This window comes from Egretta garzetta, unplaced genomic scaffold (genome assembly GCF_000687185.1).
Source record: "Egretta garzetta isolate BGI_Z169 unplaced genomic scaffold, ASM68718v1 scaffold151, whole genome shotgun sequence".
Classification (NCBI taxonomy): Eukaryota; Metazoa; Chordata; class Aves; order Pelecaniformes; family Ardeidae; genus Egretta; species Egretta garzetta.
In genome coordinates, this window is record NW_009258615.1 from 1,866,535 (window position 1) to 1,891,786 (window position 25,252).

The 25,252-nt window shown below is 40.0% G+C and overlaps 1 protein-coding gene across 1 annotated transcript; it reads left to right on the forward strand.

Annotated features, from left to right (window-relative positions):
- The first annotated feature begins 4,424 nt into the window (after window positions 1-4,424).
- BST1 (bone marrow stromal cell antigen 1) lies at window positions 4,425-24,485 on the forward strand. The gene is made up of 9 exons (XM_009648020.2): window positions 4,425-4,751; window positions 11,861-11,990; window positions 13,046-13,181; window positions 13,672-13,754; window positions 14,329-14,405; window positions 16,688-16,780; window positions 18,773-18,859; window positions 19,293-19,352; window positions 22,452-24,485. Exons 1-9 carry the CDS (start codon window positions 4,582-4,584, stop codon window positions 22,564-22,566), a joined length of 951 nt encoding a protein of 316 aa, XP_009646315.1. The 5' UTR covers window positions 4,425-4,581; the 3' UTR covers window positions 22,567-24,485.
- The last annotated feature ends 767 nt before the right edge of the window (window positions 24,486-25,252 follow it).

Consider the following 25,252-nt stretch of genomic DNA (forward strand, 5'->3'; position numbering starts at 1 on the left):
CAGGTCTCTGTGCCCACCAGGTAACCTGGCACGCCGGGGGCTCGGCAGTGTTTACGCCTTTAATTAAATCGAAAGGAATTTAAAACTGCGTTGTGTTTTGACGTGACGTAAACTCACTTCACCCAAGGAAACCGAGGAGGCGACGGCCTGTGCGGAACGAAGAGGGCGTCTGCGGAGGAGCTGGTGTTCGGGCGGGGTGACCCGTGCCGTGTCCCAAACTGGGCTGCGGCGGGGAATCTGTGCCCAGCCTTTTGCCAAATAAGCAGAGAGAGGTGCTGCATTTGTTTAACATCCAAGGCAGCAGGAGCAGGAACCCCAGCCTGTGATACTCACCTGCCCCTGCAACGTTTCTGAAAAAGTAGGAACTTGGCAGGATCGAGGTTACACGTCAGTTTGACAAGAGGTGTGACTGTCAGCCAACATGGCAGTGTGTGCTAAACATCCCAAAAGTGCATTGTCAAATACACAATGAATGCCTTTCTGACTGAAAACTATTACTGCACAAAACCTATGTTGCAGCATTTGAAGCTAGCTAATTTATAGATGTAAGCAGAATTGTAAACGGATCAAAACATTTTGAGCAAAGACATGTTTTTAGTCCAGTATTCTTCAATGTACTAATGCTTTGGAATAAAATGCAAAATCATTGCTGGTAAAAGTAGTAGATGATGAATTGAGGAAGAGAGATCATGTGATGAGGGTTATCTAGATCACACTCTGCACAATAATCTTTTTATCTCTTTATCTAAGGAAATGAGGCTTAAGCAACTGCAGTACTGGGTGTTTCCATCATCCTTTCCACCTCCAAGGACTTCTGAACATGCTGGCCTACTTAATCATATTTGCAAACATGTACAAATCTTGGAAGGTTAAATTCGTACAACTTTGGGGGGAAAAAAAAAAAGCAGTTACGCTTGAGAGAAGAAAAGGAAGGCAAAGCACGGGTGTTACGCAGGAGGCCAGCCAGCACATGGTTGCGTTTACTGCTTGGCTAGTAAGCACCACTCTGGCTTGGGGCTCGTGCATTTCTTGCACAGAGAGTGTATCGCAGCATACCAGGGTGAGACCTTGGGTTACTGCTGTAGGTAGAATTGTGCACCCAAGACAGAAACCCTCAAGAAGTGTATGTTTGGTGAAGTTCACTGCTTACAGAGGAGCTTGTTAATACAAGCAGTTCCGAGGTCGTATTTCCAGGCCTAAAGCACGAAGTCGTACCGAATTGGGGTTATTCTGCCAGCAATCCATGCGTGAGTAGTGATAGAGGATTAAATGTTCCCACCTGTTACACCTTCCTTCTGCTGGAAGTTACCACTCCCATCTGGTGGAAATAACAAGAGAGAACATGTCCGTGCCTCATCTTCCAAGGCTTCAGAAAACAAACATGTGCCAAATTTCATGGCCGTTTGAGTTAACATTCAGTTTATGAACTAGAGTATCTCCAGAGCAGATAATGCTGCCTGCCAATTTTGCTGACTGCTTCGTGTGCAGTAACCTTTTCTAGGGGAGAGGGGCAGAAGGTGAGGGACAGTGATCTGCATCCAGCAGGGATTGCCAGAGCTTGGGAGGCAAGACAGGCAGCCAGTTCATGGCAGTGAAGTACAATGCTACAAGAGAAAGTGCCTGATAATGGGATTAAACTACTGATTTTTTTCATGGGCAAGTGTAAGGGGAAACTAGGTCATTTTCTGCAAGAATTTACACGGAGAGAAGATTTCTGAGGGTAGATTCTTCATTAACGTAACAGAAAAAGACATCATGAGATCCAATGACTGGAAGCTAAAGGTAGACAAGTTCAGGCCAGAGCTAAAGTTTGGCTCTCAAGGCTATCAGACCATTGGAACAATTTCCCTGGGGGCTTCTTAGTTTAGCCATCATGTGAATGTGGTGGTGTGCTCCCTCCTCCCCTCTGACTCCCTCTCCCTTGACCTCTTTCAAGTGATAACCACCTGTGGTGGTGGTGATAGACGTGTCTGGTCGTGAAGGATGTGCCCACTGGATGTGGGGGGAGACAGATAACAATACAATAGCCAAGGGCTATTGTGCAATGTGCCCACCTAAGCACAGTCGTCAGTATGCAGATATGACTATGAGCCAATTATCTTACCCCCATAAGCAGTGAGCAGCCCAAGAGCCCTTTGAGCTCTCCTGCACGGCAGCGGGCTGCACACCAGGATCTCCCCGTGAGCAGGGCACCTCTCAAGGTTACTCCTTAAGGTTGAGAGATTCCTTACCATGACAGATTCTCAGTAAGTGGCTAACAGCATGCTAACTTGGAAATCTTAGCTAAGTGACATAAAGGATTGATTGCGCATATATGATCCTTTAGACATAAACCGTTGACCAAGTCTGGGACTAGGATTGGATCCAGCCTCACCTAGACTCCTCTCTGAGGAAGGAGTGTAGAAAGCAAGGGGGTCCTTTCTGAACCTCATGACTCAACGGGAGGGTCTCCCTGACAGTTTTGTCTGACCCTGTCCTCTGTGCAGTAAATAACTAAGTGTACCTTGCCATCGAATCTTATAAACTATTGTCGCATTTACCACTGAACTTCGTTAACTTACTGTTTTACACCAATAAACTATAGTTTTTTGTCTCACTCCCACTCCATCCGCGACAGTGAAGTATTTAAATTAAAACTAAGAACATAAATTAAAAATGGTTGTGCGGAGTCAGATTAGGGGCCCTTCTGGCCCAACACTGTGTTTCTAGAAGTGACCAGTGAGGAAAGCGAGCTCAATAGGGGATGAGATAGGTATCCTAGCAGTTGTTGGACTTATTTCCGTTCCCTCTGGGATGTTAAGACAGGTCATCTCTTTTCTGGAGAACACCACTGAGCAGCACCCACATCTTCTTCCCGAAGTTGATGAGTCCTAACCTGGTGTGTCCTTGGAGAAAAGCCATTCCCAACCTTTGTATTCATCTTTATGTCTTTTTTAACTTCTACTGTATATTTTAAGCAGAAGTTTTAGTCTTGATGCAAAAATCAAGCGACAATTTCTGCTCTATGTAGAAGGTTACGTCAGTGATACTTCTGGTTTCTGTTAGCCCTGAAATTGTTGAGCAAAATTTGTTTGCAGCAAAGTTTGTAATAATAAAAATAAATTCTTGATTTCCATGGATTACTACACTCTCTAATCCTGAACTCAAAGCAGTGACTTGAAACTGTTTGATTAACATGTTCGTGCCCTATCAGTATGGCCATGTTTCAGAGAGGTTAGGAAGAGAAATAGGGAGAAAGAGCATCAGAGAAGTAACTGAAGTACAGCATTTGCTGTGCCTCCACCATATCAAGCACAACACCGCACATCCATTTCTGGGTAAATCTGGCTCTCCTGCCGACTCTCCTGCAAGTAACAAACCAGCTGGTTATCTTTCTATCACATTTACAGGAGAAATCCATCATCAGCAATTTACTCAATGATTAGCAACATTTTGCCTTCAGCAAAATCCATCAGCTAAGTACCAGTGCATCAGTGTAGAGCACGACACTATATAAATAAGTACATGAATAATAAAGATGTATACATTCACTGAGGCATGGAGGCTGTTTAATAGCAGGACATAAAGAACCAGCATATTCCTCAGAAATGTGAGTCCACAGACAGATTACTCTAAGGGTGAAAACCCAGTTTTTTTTAACGAGGGAAAAAAGTAGCATGGCTGTATTTGCAGCAGTGTGTACTACAGAAATAATTACACTAAAGATACTACAGAATAGTTACACTAAAGATTAGATTAATTGATGCTACTTGATGATCTAAACAAGTACTTGGAGAAAAGAGGCTGGAGGGAGAATAAGAGTAAACAGAAGTTGAAGAGATTCCTTCAGTGCCCAGGAAGTACGTCTTAATCCTTTTGGTCCACATTATGATTGATTCCTGCCTGCAAGGCTGTTTTGTGCATGAAGAAGACTTTAAAACGTGTCATCACACCAGAATGTTGCTGTCAGATCCAGGGGATAGGTGGAAGGAAGAGCTGACTAATGTTACCCCTATGTGTGATACAAGATCACCTGAGAATTTGGGTGTTTATGAGATCAGCACTTTATCTGCATATTTCTTGATATGTATTACAGAATTATTTTTTTTCAGCCATTAGAGAAATATGTGTAAAAAGTGTAGTCCCTTTAAAACGAAAAGAAACTGGTTTAGAACATGTTGCTTGCAAGCCCTTGTGATGTTTTAGGCAGGTGTAGCATGGCAACGAGTATTAAGTAAACCTAAGGCATCATAAATACTGAAGTGGTAAGAGTTCTTCTCATTTTACTGAAATATATTGTAATTCTTCCCAGCTATCACCAGGTGGCAATGTCATGACCGTAAAAATCTAGTTTTTCTGAAGTGAGGAACGGTTAAGCATGAGGAAGTGATGTATCCCTGGGCTGCAATCGCTCCAGGAAACAGTTACATTACAGTCCCCAGCAAGATTCAGATTTCCGCCTAACTTAGTCTTTTGTGTACAGAGCTATAGCCAGTACTGAAAATATTAAAGGTTTCACCTCCGGTTTTCCATTTAAATTGTATCATTTAACTTTTCCCACCCCCGCCTTTTTTTTTTAAGAACTTGGGTTGTCAAGAATTCATGATGAAGAGCCTTTTTTTGTCTCTCTCACTTGCCTCCGTTCTGTTTATGAACAGCTGCTTAGAAGCGCAAGGAAGAAAATGGAAAGGTGAGGGTACAACACAAAACCTGGAAAGTATTGTCACTGGAAGATGCTATGACTATATCAGAGTTTTGAATCCTTCTGTTGGGTAAGTCTTGCTTGTTTCTGGATTAGTTTTTTATGTTCTGTACAAAATGGTTATTAATCAGAAGCCTGATGTTTTGCTCCTAGCCATGAAAGTGATCCTATTGATCCTATGCTTGTAGCTGTCTGGAAACAAAAAATGAGCATTGATGGATGTCATATTACTAAAAGTAGTGTAATTAAGGCAAAATTTTTAATCCTTCAGCTTTTTATTTCACACTTCTTTCCCCCCCGCCCAGTGCCACAGTGTTCTGTAAGGAGAACATGGCACAGAAATGGTGGGGATGGTCTTTCTGAAGTGCCAAATCTCACAGTGCTCTTGGGAAGACCAGCTTTGCTTTGCATGCCTTGTATGTCAGGTCACGTAAGAAGGAAAGCACCACACTTTACAGCTACCCTGGGGTACTGATTAGCTCATCCACCTGAAAAATCAAGTAGTAATCAACTGCTGAAGCATGGTTATCCATGAGCTTTCATTGTCTGTGTTAATTACACGGGACTGGTGGTAAGTCACATGCTTTGATAAAATGACCACTTTTTCTGTATTCCTTACATTGTTTGGACTTTGGTAAAAAGGAAGAAACTAAGGACAGTCTCTTGGCATTCAGTCCTTTATTCTGCCACTAAAATTTTTCCTGGTAGTTTGAAGAGGTATTTGCAGAGTGTTGGGTTACTGCAGCATTGAACCATGATCTTAAACAGGATTAGATTATATTTGCACAATATTGGCAAATATCACCTCCTTCCCTCAACCTCCCATTTTCAGTTCTGGCTGCAAAACAGGAAGATACAGGACTGAAAACAGGTTCATGGCTCTTAATGGAGACAAAACAACATGTTTCATCCTAATAACACTCTTAACTTACCAGAAGCGTTTTGGTTCAGGTTCCCCATGAAAGAAGAAATTATCCTAATGCCAAAAATATGGTACTAAAATTTCAGCTGAACAATTCAAGTTTGGCAAGTTTATAAACACATCACAGTGGAAGGTGCTAGTAAACTTTAACTATAGATTTCTACACACCTACAATATAATATAATTTATGAAAACTTAAGTCAATTAACAGTTGTGTAGGTATATGAAGTCTGGTCTTGCAGTAGGCTTTAGATAGGTGGAGTTGCTGTCGGAGTTAACAGATGTCACTTTGTTTATATCTGAAGCAGGACATGTCTAATAATACAGACTACACTAAAATGAGCAACATAAAGGATTGTTACCGTGGCAATGTTAACTTTATTGTTAACTGATTTGGGCTTTTAGAAATGTAAATACAATATCCTTGGAAGTATTGCTATATGTCTCATGTTTGTGGCATTTTTGTGGTTGTCATTGTTTAATCCCAGATGCCACTGAGCACCACACAGCTGCTTGCTCATCCCCCCCTGCCCCAGTGGGATGGGGGAGAGAATTGGAAGAGGAAAAGTGAAAAAAAAAACTCATGGGTTGAGATAAGAACAGTTTAATAATTGAAATGAAATAAAATAAAATAGTAACAATAATAATGATAAAAGAATATACAAAGCAAGTGATGCTCAGTGCAATTGCTCACTGCCTGCCAACCGATGCCCAGCCTGTCCCCAAGCAGCGATTGCTGCCCCCCAGCCAACTCCCCCCAGTGTATATACGTATGGTATATACATATGGTATGGAATACCGCTCTGGGCAGTTGGGGTCAGCTGTCCTGGCTGTGCCCCCTTCCAGCTTTTTGTGTACCTCCTCACTGGCAGGGCATGGGAAGCTGCAAAGTCCTTGACTTAGTATAAACACTGCTTAGCAACAACTAAACCATCAGGGTGTTATCAACATTATTCTCACACTAAATCCACAACACAGCGCTATACCAGCTACTAGGAAGAAAATTAACTCTACCCCAGCCAAAACCAGGACAGTGGTCTAATTAATACCTGTGACATTTTCAGAATATAATTTTAAAATTGAGAAGTCTGAACACATTCATCAAAGTATTCTTACTTAGAATAGCATGCAGCCAGGCTGGACATTAGGGCTGCTTTCCTGAATTCAGACTCAAGATGGCATTATTAAAAAGAAGAGCTGCACGATTACTGCTTAGAAGCGCAAGGAAGAAAATGGAAAGGTGAGGGTACAACACAAAACCTGGAAAGTATTGTCACTGGAAGATGCTATGACTATATCAGAGTTTTGAATCCTTCTGTTGGGTAAGTCATGCTTGTTTCTGGATTAGTTTTTTATGTTCTGTACAAAATGGTTATTAATCAGAAGCCTGATGTTTTGCTCCTAGCCATGAAAGTGATCCTATTGATCCTATGCTTGTAGCTGTCTGGAAACAAAAAATGAGCATTGATGGATGTCATATTACTAAAAGTAGTGTAATTAAGGCAAAATTTTTAATCCTTCAGCTTTTTATTTCACACTTCTTTCCCCCCCGCCCAGTGCCACAGTGTTCTGTAAGGAGAACATGGCACAGAAATGGTGGGGATGGTCTTTCTGAAGTGCCAAATCTCACAGTGCTCTTGGGAAGACCAGCTTTGCTTTGCATGCCTTGTATGTCAGGTCACGTAAGAAGGAAAGCACCACACTTTACAGCTACCCTGGGGTACTGATTAGCTCATCCACCTGAAAAATCAAGTAGTAATCAACTGCTGAAGCATGGTTATCCATGAGCTTTCATTGTCTGTGTTAATTACACGGGACTGGTGGTAAGTCACATGCTTTGATAAAATGACCACTTTTTCTGTATTCCTTACATTGTTTGGACTTTGGTAAAAAGGAAGAAACTAAGGACAGTCTCTTGGCATTCAGTCCTTTATTCTGCCACTAAAATTTTTCCTGGTAGTTTGAAGAGGTATTTGCAGAGTGTTGGGTTACTGCAGCATTGAACCATGATCTTAAACAGGATTAGATTATATTTGCACAATATTGGCAAATATCACCTCCTTCCCTCAACCTCCCATTTTCAGTTCTGGCTGCAAAACAGGAAGATACAGGACTGAAAACAGGTTCATGGCTCTTAATGGAGACAAAACAACATGTTTCATCCTAATAACACTCTTAACTTACCAGAAGCGTTTTGGTTCAGGTTCCCCATGAAAGAAGAAATTATCCTAATGCCAAAAATATGGTACTAAAATTTCAGCTGAACAATTCAAGTTTGGCAAGTTTATAAACACATCACAGTGGAAGGTGCTAGTAAACTTTAACTATAGATTTCTACACACCTACAATATAATATAATTTATGAAAACTTAAGTCAATTAACAGTTGTGTAGGTATATGAAGTCTGGTCTTGCAGTAGGCTTTAGATAGGTGGAGTTGCTGTCGGAGTTAACAGATGTCACTTTGTTTATATCTGAAGCAGGACATGTCTAATAATACAGACTACACTAAAATGAGCAACATAAAGGATTGTTACCGTGGCAATGTTAACTTTATTGTTAACTGATTTGGGCTTTTAGAAATGTAAATACAATATCCTTGGAAGTATTGCTATATGTCTCATGTTTGTGGCATTTTTGTGGTTGTCATTGTTTAATCCCAGATGCCACTGAGCACCACACAGCTGCTTGCTCATCCCCCCCTGCCCCAGTGGGATGGGGGAGAGAATTGAAAGAGGAAAAGTGAAAAAAAAAACTCATGGGTTGAGATAAGAACAGTTTAATAATTGAAATGAAATAAAATAAAATAGTAACAATAATAATGATAAAAGAATATACAAAGCAAGTGATGCTCAGTGCAATTGCTCACTGCCTGCCAACCGATGCCCAGCCTGTCCCCAAGCAGCGATTGCTGCCCCCCAGCCAACTCCCCCCAGTGTATATACGTATGGTATATACGTATGGTATGGAATACCGCTCTGGGCAGTTGGGGTCAGCTGTCCTGGCTGTGCCCCCTTCCAGCTTTTTGTGTACCTCCTCACTGGCAGGGCATGGGAAGCTGCAAAGTCCTTGACTTAGTATAAACACTGCTTAGCAACAACTAAACCATCAGGGTGTTATCAACATTATTCTCACACTAAATCCACAACACAGCGCTATACCAGCTACTAGGAAGAAAATTAACTCTATCCCAGCCAAAACCAGGACAGTGGTCTAATTAATACCTGTGACATTTTCAGAATATAATTTTAAAATTGAGAAGTCTGAACACATTCATCAAAGTATTCTTACTTAGAATAGCATGCAGCCAGGCTGGACATTAGGGCTGCTTTCCTGAATTCAGACTCAAGATGGCATTATTAAAAAGAAGAGCTGCAAAATTAATTTCATATTATGTGGTTTTTTCTCTTTCCATTCCCTTAGGTCTATAAGCAAGTAGTGTAATCTAAACAAAATGGAAATTTCATATTGCAGAGGTGCAAAAAAGATATTCTAATTATTTATAACCCTTTCTGTTCATTGTCTGTTTCTTAATTGACCCCAGGCTAGCTTTTACAGAGGTGTAGCCACCTGGATAGATTTTGCTTCTGAATTTATGTGCGAATAGAATAATTTTTTTAAAAATATTTTGCTAACAGAAAAGAAGCTAGCAAAGCACACCTTTAGACTGCAACATAGTTAAAACATAAAGAAGTTTATAGAAACATAAGAAAAACTTTACATTAAAATAGAACATGCAAAATGGCAGTTAAAAGAGGCATTTCACAAAATGTTATGATCAAGTATAAGTGAGGGATTTGAATGAAAATCATATTTGAAATTTTCTAGTAGGACTATGCTATATAACACAAATGTTCTTGTACTGCATTTCCCCCATATTTCTTTATTGTCATGGTTTAACCCCAGCTGGCAACTCAGCCCCACCCAGCCGCTTGCTCACTGCTCCCCGGTGGGATGGGGGAGAGAATCAGAAGAGTAAAAGTGAGAAAACTCATTAATTGAGATAAAGACAGTTTAATAGGGAAAGCAAAAGCTGCACACGCAAGCAGAGCAGACCAAGGAATTAATTCCCTGCTTCCCATGGGCAGGCAGGTGCTCAGCCGTCCCCAGGACAGCAGGGCTCCATCACGCGTAACGGTGACTTGGGAAGACAAATGCCATCACTCCCAACATTCCCCCCTTCCTTCTCCCCCCAGCTCTATATGCTGAGCATGACGTCGTATGGTGTGGGACACCCCTGTGGTCAGTTGGGGTCAGCTGTCCTGGCTGTGCCCACTCCCAGATTCTTGTACCCCCCCCAGCCTCCTCGCTGGTGGGGTGGGGTGAAGAGCAGCAAAGCCCTTGACTCTGGGTAAGCCCTGCTCAGCAGTAACTGACACGTCCCTGCGCTATCAACGCTGTTGCCAGCACAAATCCAAAACATTGCCTAGCTACTATGAAGATAATTATCCCAGCCAAAACCAGCACAGTAGCATGTAAAGGAAGTTTTGAAAACATACTTTTTTAACTGACTTAGTATGAGATAAATCCAATATGACTTATTAGTGTCTATGAAGATTGGAAAGAACTGTCCTGAACCACAGTTCTTCCCCACCCTATAGTTTCAAAAAGTATTTTTGCCAGCTAAGAGATTTTGAGTAACCGAGCAGAATAATCCTTTTGATTTACAAGCTGTTCAAACCTGGATGAGAAGACATGAAGGAAAAAAATGCAGTAAGTGAATTAACCAGAAATTACTGCTGGATTCAACTGTCAAGAAAGATGTTAAGAGTTCAGTTGATCACAATTTACAAGTACTAGCATGAATAAGTGAGTGTTTACAGTAGATGGCTCTTTAGCAGAATGAGGCGTAAGTATATACAATTGTCAGAAGCTAAAGTTTAACAGCATAAAACCAGAAAATGCAAATCCTTTTATCAAGTAGGGCTATTTAAACATTGGAACTACTGATCAAGGATTATGTTGCACTGAAGATTTTCAGATCAAGATCCCATGTTTGCTTACGATATATTGGTGTTTTTTATATAGTTGTTGGAAGCATGACCAGAGATTACTGTAGGAGAATCTGTGGTCTGTTTCCTGCGTGGGAGCTGCATGGCTTCTCACAACGGGTCCTTTAACTTTAAAGCGTCTGTGACATTCAGCATCACAAAGCAGCTCCGTAAAGAATCTCATGAGGAGAAGCTCCAGCAGAAACTCTGCTGTCTATGGATGACATTAAATGAGCAAAACACCCAAATGGCACAATTTAGTTTACTTACTGGGACTACTGTTGTTCAAGCTACAGCTTTGCAATTACAGCTGTTCACGTTAGGAACGCTGTATGCACATGAAATACATGATTCTGTTCTGCAGAGTGTTCCCAGCATAGGCATTGTCACAGCATATGTGGGGAAGGTACTGTGGGAAAGCGGTGAAAGTAGCAATTCCCTTTTTAGTTACTCCAGGCGGGCTCAGAGCTGTGACAGATGAGATCCTGCAAATCCAGAGGGGTAAGACACGTCCATGCCTAGATGGCCTGGGCTGACCTTCCACAGGAGAGGATTGTCCCCAGCGCAGAGCTGGCAGAAGTGCACAGCCTAGCATCTTATATCCGAGGAGAAGCTCCAGCAGAAACTCTTCTTCAACTCTAAAAAGTTGAATCCTAACAGTATTCTTGTAGCTACCGCACAGTGACAGCACAGGGCCTGCACGGTCTGTGTGCCCATTCCAGCAAGGTAAAGCTGTGTAATCCTAGGGCCTGGATACACAGAAGGCATCTCTTCATCAAAACCATTATTCTACCATCGAAACTTTTCAGTAAGTCCTCATGCACTTGAATGTGACATTTTAAGAGTAATTTTACATTCCAGTAGCTTTGCATATTTAGCTACGCTTTAACTGAAATGGCTTTTTGAATCTGGAAAATTTCAAAGCAAGCTGTTTCCTTTAGTATTTCTACAATGCTGGATAGCCAGTTCACTGTGCATGCTGTACCTTCTAAGACTTTTGTTGGATCACTATGTATTTCTAATTCCACACTGTAAATCTTAATATTTTCATTGCTACTTCTTCCTAATCTGCTGTTGTTAGGAGTCAGGAAAAGACAAGACCTTTATACTCTTCCTGCGTTGCAAATTTTCTTCCACCCTGACTTCAGTTTTCTACCTTAACCTTGTGGGATTTTTAATTTGGGAATTTGAAGAAGTTGGGAACAAATTACTTTCATGCTCTGCTTTGAAAAAACGTTCTGCTATTTGTTTGTTTTGATGATTACAGTGAGAAGAACTGTTCAGAGATGTGGGAAGCTTTTAAATATGCATTTATTAACAAGGATCCTTGCAATGTTCTACCTAAGGACTATGAATTATTTATCAAGCTGTCATTGCACAAAATTCCACCTAACAAGGTAATGATTATTAATGTTATGTTCACTGTCCTGTGACATGCAGCAGATTATCCATGACACAGTTCAAAATTGACCAAGAGTCCTTCTGTGGCTGACTCATGAATCACTATTTTTGGCCTGTCTGTAGCTTACTAACTAGGCTCAAGCTTGATGGCATTTTCCAATGTGTTTGGCTGCATTTATTTTACGCAGTAACTTCTCAGCAACTTCTCTATTTTCGTTCTACAAAGATCCCCCATTTTTCCTGACGTGCCAGGTGCCCTGTTGTAGTCCCTGAACTTCTACTTTTCCTCAAGTTAGGTGCTCTGCCTGCAAAGATAATCGACTTTTGCTATCGTCTTTTGCTTCCGCTCCTCACAGCCAAGTCTCAGGGCAATGACATGTTAAACATTGACATGTTAAACAAGCATAAGCAGAAATGAGATAGGATGCCATTATATGCTAGGAAACAGTGTTTGATGTGCTGGCAATTGCAGAGAATTGTGAAAGTGCTAAAAACACAGCTCTTCGTGCCGTCGTATCCCATCAGAATGTGTGCTTTGGCCTTCTCTAAAAGGTTGTGCTTTAAAGCAGTTTTTCTTCTAGCACAATTATTCCTTATCTCTGAATGATACAAGCTAAACCAACAAATACTCCTGTCAACATAGCTTAATTCATGAAAGAGTTCTACGAACACAGTAGTAACAGCTAGACGTATAAGCCAACATAGCAGTATGAGAGAATTCTGGTAAGATATATCTCCCTTATAAACATCTGTCTGACCTTTTTTCTCCATTTTCCTAAATCCATCTGCTGAGGAAGGCAAAGCTAGGTCTAACTATATTTAATGTAGATCTTTATCCATTCCCAGCCCCTCAAGCCTCTTGTGACCATAATTTAGACCACTGTAGGAACAAACTTTGTTCCTCTAAAGTGATACCTAACATTTCTGGTTATTAGCTTGATTTTGAAAGAAATACCAAAACATGTTTTAAACTGTTTTTAACACCCCATAATCTCATTGTGTCCACACCTAAGTGATGGTTCATTTCTTCTTTTTCTTTTTTTTCATATAGTCTCTCTTCTGGGAAAATAATCAGCTGCTAGTCAACAGCTTTACTGGCAGAGGCCGCCGCTACATGTCTCTGGCTGATACCCTCTTTGGCTTCTTTGGAGATTTTCTAAACTGGTGTGGGAAGGCAAACAGCCCTGGTAAGACAATGAGTGCTATATTAAACATCTGTCTGTAAAACCATAGTGGAGACCAACTGCTGTGTTCTGGAGGGGCTCATTTTGCTCTTACCCTCAAAAAAATCAGATATAGCTTCACTATCTCATTCTCTCCTGTTTTGCATGGATATTTTAACATTGCAGTCAGGGGAGCACACAGTGAAATCTAAACAGTGCTGCACAGGAGCTAAGCCTCCTTCTCCATCCTTGGAATATGGAGCTCTCTGCATTCCAGGTACAGAGTTAGAGCTGTTTCAGCCAAATTATTGAGTCCACAGAATGTCACTGTTTGTGTAAACTGCAAAGGATGGAAAATGATAGAAAAAAAATACAACTGTCAGCCTTCAGTGTTACTTCAGACCATCTTGTATGTTCAGCGAGTAATGCAGGAATATATTTCATTGCCTTCTAAGGTCACTTTTTATGGTTGTTATCATCTCTCTAATAGCACAAATCACATGCTTTCCTACAGAACTGGACTATGAATCCTGCCCTACCACAGCGGAATGTGAAAACAACGCGGTGGAATCTTTCTGGAGGATGGCCTCAATCACTGTAAATAGTGCATTAGTGCTGACGTTGTACATTAGCAAGTGTCCCCTGGGTGGTTCAGGAAAACATCGACGGATCAAAACAGATTTGAGTCTGTAACTGTGATAGATTATTTCCTATGATCCTAATACTTTTATTTAGACTGGGTACAGTGTTTCAGCAAGGGGAACCTAACTTTTACCTTACCTAGATAATGTGTTAAAATTCTGTGTTAGCTTTGTTACTATATATCAAGCATATGCTAAGCAGAATAAGCACACTAGTTGTCTACTGAATACAGGTTCTAAGTGACATTTGACAGCTTTTATTCATAGATCAAACCCAACAGTGTGCCAAAATGCTTTTTTCCTATGCTGAAGAAACCATAGGTTTGAGAAAATAGTTTGAGAAGATGCATTGAATTCTTGTCCTCTTTACTGCAGTGACTTGCTAGGGTGCTAGTTTGATATTATTTTAAAAGTTCTGATACTCTTCTTGGTAAAATTCTTTCCTTGGTCATGGTTGCTTGCAACACAATACCAAGTCATATGGCAAATCTGTAAGATGAGTTCTGAAAAAAAATTGTTATGTATTGCAGTACGCGCAGCACAGTTCTGGGATGATACATGTCTTGTTGAATGGTTCTTCAGTCGGAGGAGCTTATCCAAGCCCAGGGTAAGAAAACTGACTTATTTATGCGTACAAGGTCTGACGCCTTCAAAAAAAAAAAGGTCAACCAGTCGTTTGGGTCTTCTGCTGCACAGAGCATGGGAAGTGTAGCTGAAAAAGCCTCTTGCATCAAAGTCTGCTGAGTTGTGGGGACAACTGTTAATTGTCCCCAGCCATAGGAATTAACATGAAATGGATGAAAACCATCCTTTTGACTCCGGCATTTTACAAACCGCTGTGGCAAGCAGCATAAATGCTCTTTGAAAGCAGCCTTCAAGTCAGCCAACATACTGTGGCAAAATGTGTATATCTTCAAAAAGATGAGTGTTACAAAATTTCTATTCAGGGACATCTCCAAGGAGAGTCCTTATTTCAGAAACAGATTCCTTATTTCAGAAACCTCTTATGCATAAATTAATTTTTTCCACCAGTTCCCTGGGTTGCCTGTCTGGTGGCATGGTGACCAGTGAAATCTCCACCTCTGGAACACAGCCTGCCATGAAAAAAACAAAGCCATTTATGTCTGAATTCATTTAAGAGATCTTGTCTGAAAGAGGCTTAGAGGTGAATAATTAACATCAGAAAGTAATCTGAAAGATCTGCCTGTCTTCCTAAACATTGCTTTGGTCTGTTTTCAGGCATTTCAAAACCACTTTCAAAGTTTATCCTGTATTACAGTTTGTGCACTTAAATCATTATTAAGTTACCAGTTATCATTTCAGTACAGATTTATTTCCCACATTACTGCAAAATAACTTTGCTCATTCACACAATTTGAATGTAGCTGGCAGACTCCTTTAATAATATTATTTGGTTCAATAATTGGTTTACTGAAGTCAGTTGTACATTTTTCCTCCACGGTTTCTGACTCCTCTAGTTAAAGATTCCTTTATATTTTGGAGGGAGCTGCATTTTTGCTGGCAATAACATATTCATGAACAAGCAAATGAGTTAAAAATAACTGGAATCTTTATTTTTGGTTATATTTTCACTGTGGATTTAAGACAGGCTTGTATGCTTTAGACAGACAAGTAAACCTACTGTTGCTGCCACTGGTCTCTGGTTATGCACCGCCTTACCAGACTTGACCAGAGAGGGCAACTGTTGGTATCTGCCACCTCATGTTCCACTTCTCCAGAAGTTTAAATTAGCTTGCTGACCTCATGAACACGGCTCTGCTGGCTGCCAACAGAAGCTGACAACTGCCACGAGTCATGTGCTTCCACACCAGAGCACCAGTAGTTCGCCTGCAGGCACCAGGAGGACAGAGTGGTGGTCACGTTGCCACCACTGGTCTCATCCAGGAGATGACAGCTAACAGTCCCTTCTAGTCTGGGGAGTCTCAGAGCATTTAGCATGGCCAAGAGACACTTAAGCCCAGATGTAGACATTTATGAAGACCCCTTATAGGCAAATCAGAGCACACACCCAGGCTCAGGCTTAGACCAAACATGCAGTGCAGAGACAGCCCTTAAAAGCTTTCTGAGAGAAAAAAAAACCAATCAAAAAACAACATCAAAAAGAGCAATTAAACAGTTGGAAATCATTGCAGTACATCTTGCTGGAAAGATTAGAAATCTGTGGCTTTGAAATGCCTGCATCTCACAAAAAATTCAATTTACAAACTTTAAAATAATCCTTTGGATTTGGCATCTTCCATTTAATGTAAGAAGATATTTAGTGGCCATTCTAGTGTCTTGGTTTAATTGTCATTTAAATACCTATCAAAGTCAATTTACACGAGGGAATAAAGTAGAAGATTCTTCCTAGGCCAGGGATGGACACGTCTAGAACTTTCTCCTTTATGGTCTTATGTATCCTAGACAAATACTTCATGTTATTGTTGCTGTGATTTCGTATCTGAAAATATATTAGTCTTGTGGCTGTTGTTTTTTTATTTAAAGCAAAACTGTGTTGTGTCTAAAAGCAATAACTACAAGAATGACCTCTTTTTTACTACATATCAAATGGTTTTTGTTTTTGCGTTTGTTAAAGTTCACTTCATTCTGGTTCACCTCTTAAGTTGTAACTTTTTTTCAGCTGATCCCCTCTAAGATGAATAATAAGAAAACAAAACTTCTGATTAAGTGCCTTTGACCTTTGAGGACATTCAGAATGTCAATCAGATTTTTTTCTGCTCTGTGTTGAGTCTGATTGTAATCAGAAGATAAAAATGTAAAGCAAGCCCGTATCCTGCAGGAGGATCAGAGCTCTGATTACTGCGAAGAGAAAAAAAAGATTTATTTTTCCTGTTCTTTATAGTCCTGAATATTTGTTTCTTGAATCAGTTTTTTTGCAGATTATGAAATACCTAATCTCCAGAAAGACAAAATCTCACAAATTGTCATCTGGGTTGTGGATGATATTGAAGGACCAGATATGTAAGTTATACCTTCAAAAAAAAAATTCATTCTCCTTTTTGAACCTGTCTTTAAAATTTTACCTTAGTTTTCTATTTGGTTATATTTGTATAGCAATTAAACTAAAAATATTTTAGATGCTTTGACTAACACATAAGGCACACTCTGCCATCCCAAAAGAGTATATAAATACCAGAATTAGACAAAATAAATATAAATTCTAATATTGGGTCTGGAGTACACTCATTAGTTTAGAGATAGGCGTGCGTGGACCTCAGACCTTGAACGACGATGTATCATGAACTGTTTTACTAAGAAAAGGGTCAGTCTGCATTTCAGTTTAAATGTTCATATAAAATATTTCTTTCTCCTTGACAAATGCATCCTTTTCATTTTCACCTACCTTAACTGTTTGGAAATGAGTAGAAGGAGGGAAATACCACCAGGGGGCTCATCTTCTCTCAATACTTAAAATCAGTCCAACAACAAAGAGTAGGCTTTAACAGTTCTAATTCTGCTGTTAATTATATTTAAACAAACAAAAAACAGATCAGTCCAAACAGAATAGCCTTCTGGTAAATAGTCAAAGACCAAGTGAAGATTTTCAATATAAACACAGTAGAAAATGGACTTTGAAGTTAACAAAATCAAATAATTAGGCCTGGCTTGTGACTGACTAAAGGAAAAATTAATTCATTATAGCTTTTATGGGGGCCCTTACAAATGTACCTAGATGAGTCGAGGGCAGAGGAGCAGAGGAAGTCAGTTTTACCCCACCATCTGCAGGGTCCCTGCAATTTAATATAACATATGGTGGCACTTTATTGGTCTTAAAACTGCTCTGGCTGAGGAGGGTCAGAGAAGCAGACTCAGATGTCACCATATCCACCGCTGGTGGCTGAATCCCTGGTGTCGTCTGCATTCTTAGGGGTGTGAGGCTTCTGTTCTTGCTACTCAAACCTTTTGAGTTCTATCCATTTTGTGTCATTTCTCTTTCACATCCCATTTCTTCTCTTTCCTATCTCCTTTTGCTTTCATCAAAGTTTGGCATGGTCAAGCCAGACCACATATTTTACCGTAGTGCTGTAGAGTCTACGACAAGAGAAGCGTGGTTCAGGTTAGCATTTCTTAGCTTTTCTCTTTAAATCAAAGAATCATACCCTTCTGGAAAAAAATTATATAGCTCACCTTCACAGAAGTTGCCCTTATTACAAAGAAAAGCACTGAATGTTAATTTATCTTTCAGTCTGTGCTTGTCTGGATGCATAGGAATGTTTGTGATTGTAATTAATAAAAATATTAATTGCTTTTTACAATCACTTAGTTCATCCCCTTATGGTTTCTTTAGAGTCATAAGAATTTCCTGGCCAATGGATAAGTAACACTGACCTTAATACCTGACACTGGTGCACATTTTAGAGGTCTCAGTAGGTTCTGTACTATGTCGAGCTTTCTTTTGCTAATTGGACCACAAAATAAAAAACAGTGCTAGACACAGAAGCTGCATTTAGGATTGTTTCTGGTTTTTTTCATTCTCCCTGTGTTTTTCTGTTGTTCTATATTCAGGAGGACAAGCTTCTAACAAGAAGAATAATGCTAATTTATTATAACCAACTTATTCTGTAAAGATAGCTATCATCAACTTTAGCACCATCTAAATAGCTGCCAAAGAATATTACAAATGAAACTCTCATCTATTATTTTAAAAAATTGATTAGCTCTTTTCGTGTTTGCCTACTGAAATATTAAACATGGGAATATTGGTTAATAGAATCTGCGAATGCTACACAGGCTGAAGCCAATCTTCCAGTCTCTGCAAACTGAGTATAAAATGTTAAACGACTGTAAGCAAGCGAAGCATTATAAATAGCAATGTACACCAGTTTTCTGTAGGTGTTAAGGAATATGGAAGAAGCAAAGTAACGGGGATTTACTTTAGTAATTCCATCAAGTTCAGTGAAAGGAAATTACATAATAAAAGACTTGCAATAATATTAAAATCCTTTCTCACAGAGATTCCTGTGGAACTCACACTGTAGAGGTACTAGAAAACAGGCTGAAAACCCTTGGTTATGATGTCACCTGCACTGACAATTACAAGTAAGTGAAAATCCTTCATAAATACAGTAGTTGCAGAAGCACCGCATCTGTTTTAAATCTCACATTTTTCAGACTTAGCATTTTCCATCTGTGCTTTGAGCAAAACACTATGCCTTATCATATAATTGTATAACTAAGTGGAACATTGTATTTACCCAATGTCAGACTATGGCCTCATTTGTTCCACTTCACTGTAAAATCTTTATTTGGACTGAAAATCTGAACAACAGTTGAGAACACTGTTGAAGGTGTGCAGAATTACTAGTTATTCACAGTAGTATCCACAGCTCTGGTTATTCACAGTAGGTTCCAAGGTAAATATCATTGAAGGGAAGCTTTAGACATGACAATACTATTGAGTTTGTTTTGTTTCTTCATTTGTTTTCTTCAGTTTTCTGCCTGAAAAATGCTAAATAAAAGTATATCTTCACAGGCCTGTAATGTTCTTACTCTGCCTGGATCATCCTGATGATTCTAAGTGTACCCTTTCATCGTAAGTAAAAGAAGTTCAATCCATCCTCAGTGTCATTACAACTAAATAAATAATGCGAAGGTCAACAGTTCAACAGATTCCACCTCTATCTTCTATTATATATCACCCATGTGCAATATACCGTATTCTTGAATTTATTCCTTACTGTGTACCGAGAAAGCAGTTTCTATCTACAAATTGTGCACAATTGTCTGTGAGCACTTGGTATTCAAAATTAGGCGTTAATCAGTTCTCACTGGTCACGTAATCACACTGTATATCACTGGTGGTATGAATGAAGTTTGTAAATATCCATGTTCTGACTGATGCAAAATCCATCACAAATTCGAAATCGTTTTCATTAATATTCTTATTTGAATAATGAAATTGTAGGTCAAATGACAACAGATCTAAAGAACATTTCTCCAGTTACTGGAACTTTCAGTTCCAAATTTTGAGGAAGTTTTTTTTTTAATCCTCCATTTTGTGTGCAAAACCAATTTATTTATTTTAATGTATTTACCTTGGGCCAGTAGGTTATCTGCAAAGAACGCAGATTACATCCAAGATACAACTTTCTTAATTAGCAAGCGTGTCTCCCAAACTAGGTTTTAATAGCTTCCCTTTATATCCATATTTTTCTTTATTGTATGTAGAGGATTAAATGAATTTATGATGTATTTCAGTGGATTTACAGTAAAGATTACTGTTTTCAATTGTGTTTAAGTTTCTGAATCTATATGCTGTTGCATGTATAGGTACACATAAGATAGTTGAACATCTGAATATGAAAACTTCCTCACAGTTTGGAAAGTTGCAGTATACATAGATGCATAAAAGTTGTTCCCTAGTTACATTATTTTTATACATAATCCATACATCTGGCCACATCCTATCTCCTGCTGTCCTTTCTTCCCTAATTCAAGAACCTGCAAATCTTTTGTACATTAATACCCATGTAATACTGCAACGTTAACTTCTGCTATGAAAAACCTGACTTGCTGTCCCTGGTTATGGCAGCAGAGAGGTGCAGCCCCTGCCTGCCTGCCTGCCTCTGGCTGGGTGGCAGTAGAGCTTCACGCAGTACAGAAAGGAGGTGGGTATCACTTTCCGTGGCATATGGTCAGTTTTTGATACACCCTTACAGAGAAGAGGAGTACTCTCTGTTCCTGCTGGTCACTGAAAGCTTTCACTTGTCACGTGACAACACGTATTCTTACATCCAAATTACATCCCAGCACTAACCTATAAATGTGTGATGAAAACAGTGGCATTTTGGATACCACTGATACCTCCAGAATCCTTCTAGATAGTAAATGATAGAACAGGCTTCCAGGCCTGTTAAGGCATTTGTTTGTTACTAGATATGACTTGCATGGTGAATTATAATAGGGTTTCCTTGTCCTGCCAGTGAATGCTAAGGCTTTTGTTCATGTGTCAAAGGAAAATACAGTTGTCCCTTGTCAAATCACAGCTATGAATGTGGTGACAATATTAACAAACTGGAGGAAAAAGCACTTTACGGCACTTCATAAAATACAGTATTGTGAACTCTTAACAGAAGATTTTTCTCTTCTCCCAGGTTTTAAACCATTTCCCTCAAAGTTTTGTGATGTGAGTACATTCCTCAGCTGAGGAAAAGCTGAATGAAAAGGCTTTTGGAAACCATTGATGTCTTTTTCTTTCACCTAAGGGACCAGTTCCCCAGTATTACCACATAGTGCTTGCAAGGACTTGTAAGCAGGGAGCAGCCACCCCTTCCTTTCCATCCATGTCGGTACTTAAATTAACATAATCACTGGCGTATTCCAAGCACCAGTCTCATATTGTCCTGGGGTAGCAACTCATCTGTTATCATCCGCCTTAGGAGAGGTTCCTTCCTGAGCTTTCTACTCCCTCCTGTACGCATGGCAATGTAATAGCCTTGATTCACTTCATATCTATACTATCCCTAATCAAGACTGAGCTTCCCAATCTGAATGCTAACTATCACTGCCTCTCCCTGAAATTTAAGTAGCCAAAACACTTCAAGCCAATGAATACTTACACTTTTCCCCAAATCACTTACTTCTCTGCAATAAATAACATCTCCGTTGAAATCAGCTGCACTTTCAGAAAGAGCCTTAAGTGGATTTGATGATAAATTATTTGGATTATTATCTTCTAGTTCTGTTTTCTCTGTGGATGGATCCCCGCTCTCTGATGGTCCATTAACTGACACGGGAACAGTTTGGTCAGTCGTGGTATCACTAATACAAGCGTGTATCTGTTAAGAAAAGGCTTCCTTTGCATAGCCTGTGCTCAGTGTGCGCACATAGTGCTTTTGTACTTCCATAGTAAATAGTGAGCTAGGCACACGGGCCCTGCTGCATCCCCTTTCACAACAGCTAGTACAAGACCGATAGCTGGCTTCTCAGCCTCCAGAGAGTGAAGTCCTGAGCCCGAAAATACCAGAGGTGTGCAAGTGACTTTTTTGTCACAGCGGAGTAGGGCTGTGTCAGGGTAGCAGAGGGGTGACCTAGAAGGTGTTTTAATGTATTTGGGGCTCCTTAACTCCTCTCCAGACTTGAACTACGTTCCCGGTGAGTCAAAATTTAGACTTCGACTTGTTGACACCATGATGTTTGAAGAAAACTTGCAAATAAAAAAATACCCACTAGATGGCATAGATGGCTTACAAACAGAAGCAGAAAGCAAGCCAGATGCAACCTATTAGTAGTGGTGCTTATAACTTGCATTACTGCAATGTCAGGGAGACTTAGAAATGGGTCTGGATACTGTTGTATCAAATGCCATAAAACCATAGACATCTAGGACCACCGCTGTCTGGAAGAGCTCTATACAACCTAAAGCATGAGGCTGGAGGCAGTAAATGGATGTGGAGAGACAAGGAGGCTCAGGTATCGAGGTAGAAAGGACTGTTCCTGGGATTCTGCACACAGATATCCTGTTTATAAAATAATGACAGCCAAAGGGAATCTGGTGGCAAGCTCTTATAAAGAAACTTCTAGCTTAGCACTTGGACTGCAAACTTCATTCTTGGCAACAAACCCCTGATATTTAAAAGAATCCTAACTCAGCTCTGTGCTGTGAACATCCTGTTTGTTTTCTTTCCTTTAGATCTGCACCAGCAGCACAAAGAGGACCTATATCTTCAGACAGAGGAGGCAGCTGGAACAAGCTCATGTTTGTTTCTTTTGCAGGCTTTTTGTTCAGATTTGCTTTAATCAACTGAATCCATATCCTCTGCTTGCCTTAGCTGGCTATGAATGTGGCTTTAACTAATTTCTAACTGCAATTTCACCCTAGTTCTGAGACTGGCAAATCTGGATATTAAAACCCTGCATACTTCTATGTAGATACCAACTGCTTTTAGTAAAAAAATTATTCTACTGCTGCTAGAAAGCCTCACCCTTCCTTTCCTTTTCTTGAAAAGAAGAAATCCATTGCTATTTCCTCTTATCTTTATTCTCCAGAATTAAACTGAGAATAATACCTCCTGTTCACATATTTCAGAAAGAAAAGTGAAACTATGCCTGTCATACATCTCCCACACAGCTTATTTGTTTGTAAAAACAATCCTAGCATTTGCCCTTGGAAACTAAGTGTCTGATTATCGGGATTTGGGAAGGGGAAATATGAATCCAGATGGGAGAGAGCTTAGATTGCTCACTTGGTACAAGATACAATGGGTGAGACAGTGGAAAAATTGAACTAATTTTCGTAAGTGGTCTGGTACTTGGGTCAAACTTACCTGAAACTATCATACAGCGAGATTCTGGCTTGCACACTTGCATGCATCCAGTATTTTACCACATAATATCGATTGCTTTGTTATCCGTGGAGCTGTTCCTCAGCTGGCTGTTTCCTGGCTGCTAGATAGCCAGTAGTCAGGAATACCAGGTCTGGAGAGTTCCACAGGTTTTCCACCATGATGTGATGCTTGATCACCATGATGTGATTTATGGCATATCAAATTCAGACGAGAACCTGCCGAGTCAGATGCCTGCCTGCGTGCCGTGAACTCAGCACACTTCAGAATACATTGAGGAGAGAGCAGATGCCATCTTGAAGGTCTCTTGAGTTACTCTGAATTATCTAAGTGTCCCAGTTAGATGCTCCTGTAAACCACAAGACATCCAGCTATCAAGATGACACATAAATCTTCAGAATAAAATAGTCATTCTTCTAGAAAATAACTTTAAGTAAATTTTGTTGCACATTCTCTGTTAGCTTCTGTATTATTTATTTGTGTTTGTATTAGCTGGTTGTCAGGAAACTGGGATAGGATGTTCCTGTTATCTCAGGGCATCTGATTTAGGACTCTGTAGTAGATTTACATCCTTTCAGTCCCTGGTACAACTATATCATGTTGTATGTTTGAAAGATAAAATATCTAAAATACATTGTTGTTGCTAATTTGTTTGCCTTCCATTCCTGTAATAATCTTTAATTTGGTTTTAATGTAAATCCCCTTATATTACACACGTAGTTGCATTTGCCTGTATCACAGCTGGGTTTAGGCTCCAGCTTGAAGGATTTTTGTGTCTGTTTCAGACACTTGCAAAAACACTGAAATCAGAAGTTACAGGCCTTTGAAAATCTGGGCTGTATTACACCTCAAAATTGTTCCCTACCTATGCCGAAACATCAGTCCTTTGGTTAGTTCCTTCAACATCCTCCTCATTTTTCTTGCCCGTTTGATGCTGTCCTTAACTGCAGCCACCAGAATAATAAGAAGGGGGTCTGTTTGTAACACAGACACATCTCAGATAACTGAACCCAAGCAATTTTGATCAGTTTTCTACTTGTCCACAGCAGATGACATGATGACATATTTTGGACTGCAGGCTGCAGAGGTAGTGCATATGATAGGTGTCCAAGCCATCCTTTGGTCTAGCGTTGTCCTACCCACTGACCTGTGTATTACAGTGTGTAGGGGATTCAGAGAATAGCTAAATACCATCAACAAGCCATATGTCTCTTAGGCAACTTCTATCCCCAAGCCAAGCATCCCAGCTGGCCAACTTTTGCTTTCCAGCCTACGAAAGCTTTCCAGCCTCTGGATGCAATCCGCCCCGGCAGCGCAGTCAGCGCTGGCCGTTACACACGATACCAAACACACTGTAGGAAGTCCTAAATATTTCTGTTTTGGAAAAAAAAAAAAAGTAAAGTACAAAGTAGGACAGATATGATTCCAGTAATTTGAGGGTATTTACTGCATGACCTCATACCAGGAACAACACACTCAGAAACCTCTTGCAGTGTTTTCTTATTTCTAACGTTCTTGCCTCTTTTCCCATTACTTCAACTCGGTAGCAGACAGCAATTTTTTCCCCAGTATCTTTTGAATAAAGTGTCTCAAACTTGCTGGAAAAGCTTGAAAAATCTGTAAAGATTTTTAGCTAACTAATGTAGCTGGGGGAAGAAAGGCAGCAAAGGTTTAGATATGTAGGCTTCCTGAGACTTCAAAGGCAGCAAATTTCAAGCTGAGTGTGGATCAGTTATTCTGGGCTTAATATAATGGTTTTAATCTGTGTGAAAGAACAGTGTGACTGGCATCTCGTAAGCGGAGGGGGAAAAGAAGTGTCAGCAAAGCGAGAAGCAGTACGGTCATTTGTTACTCCTGGAGGGAGGGAGAGACATGAACAAAAAGTTGTGAGCAATGGAATCCCATCTATCTCTGTGGTTTTTTTATTTCTACATCTACAAAGTGTGTGAATAGTGCTATTTGCATGTATATTTTACACTTCTGTGGTGAGAATCAGCTAGGTATGCCTGTGCTCTGTCTCGAACACTCAGTAAGTGCTCTGATTAGCAATGTCTCATGTAACAGCTGTGCCAAATTTGGAGAAATCGTAATGTCTAAAAGGCATCTGCCCTTCTACGTAAACTCCTGCAAGCCTGGTAGTGTTCAGCAG

Coding starts and splice junctions, on each gene's coding strand:
- BST1 (XM_009648020.2), top strand. CDS start 4,582: ATGATGAAGAGCCTTTTTTTGTCTCTCTCACTTGCCTCCGTTCTGTTT. Junction 4,752..11,860: donor GTTTTGAATCCTTCTGTTGG/GTAAGTCTTGCT, acceptor TGATGATTACAG/TGAGAAGAACTGTTCAGAGA. Junction 14,406..16,687: donor GGAGCTTATCCAAGCCCAGG/GTAAGAAAACTG, acceptor TTCTTGAATCAG/TTTTTTTGCAGATTATGAAA.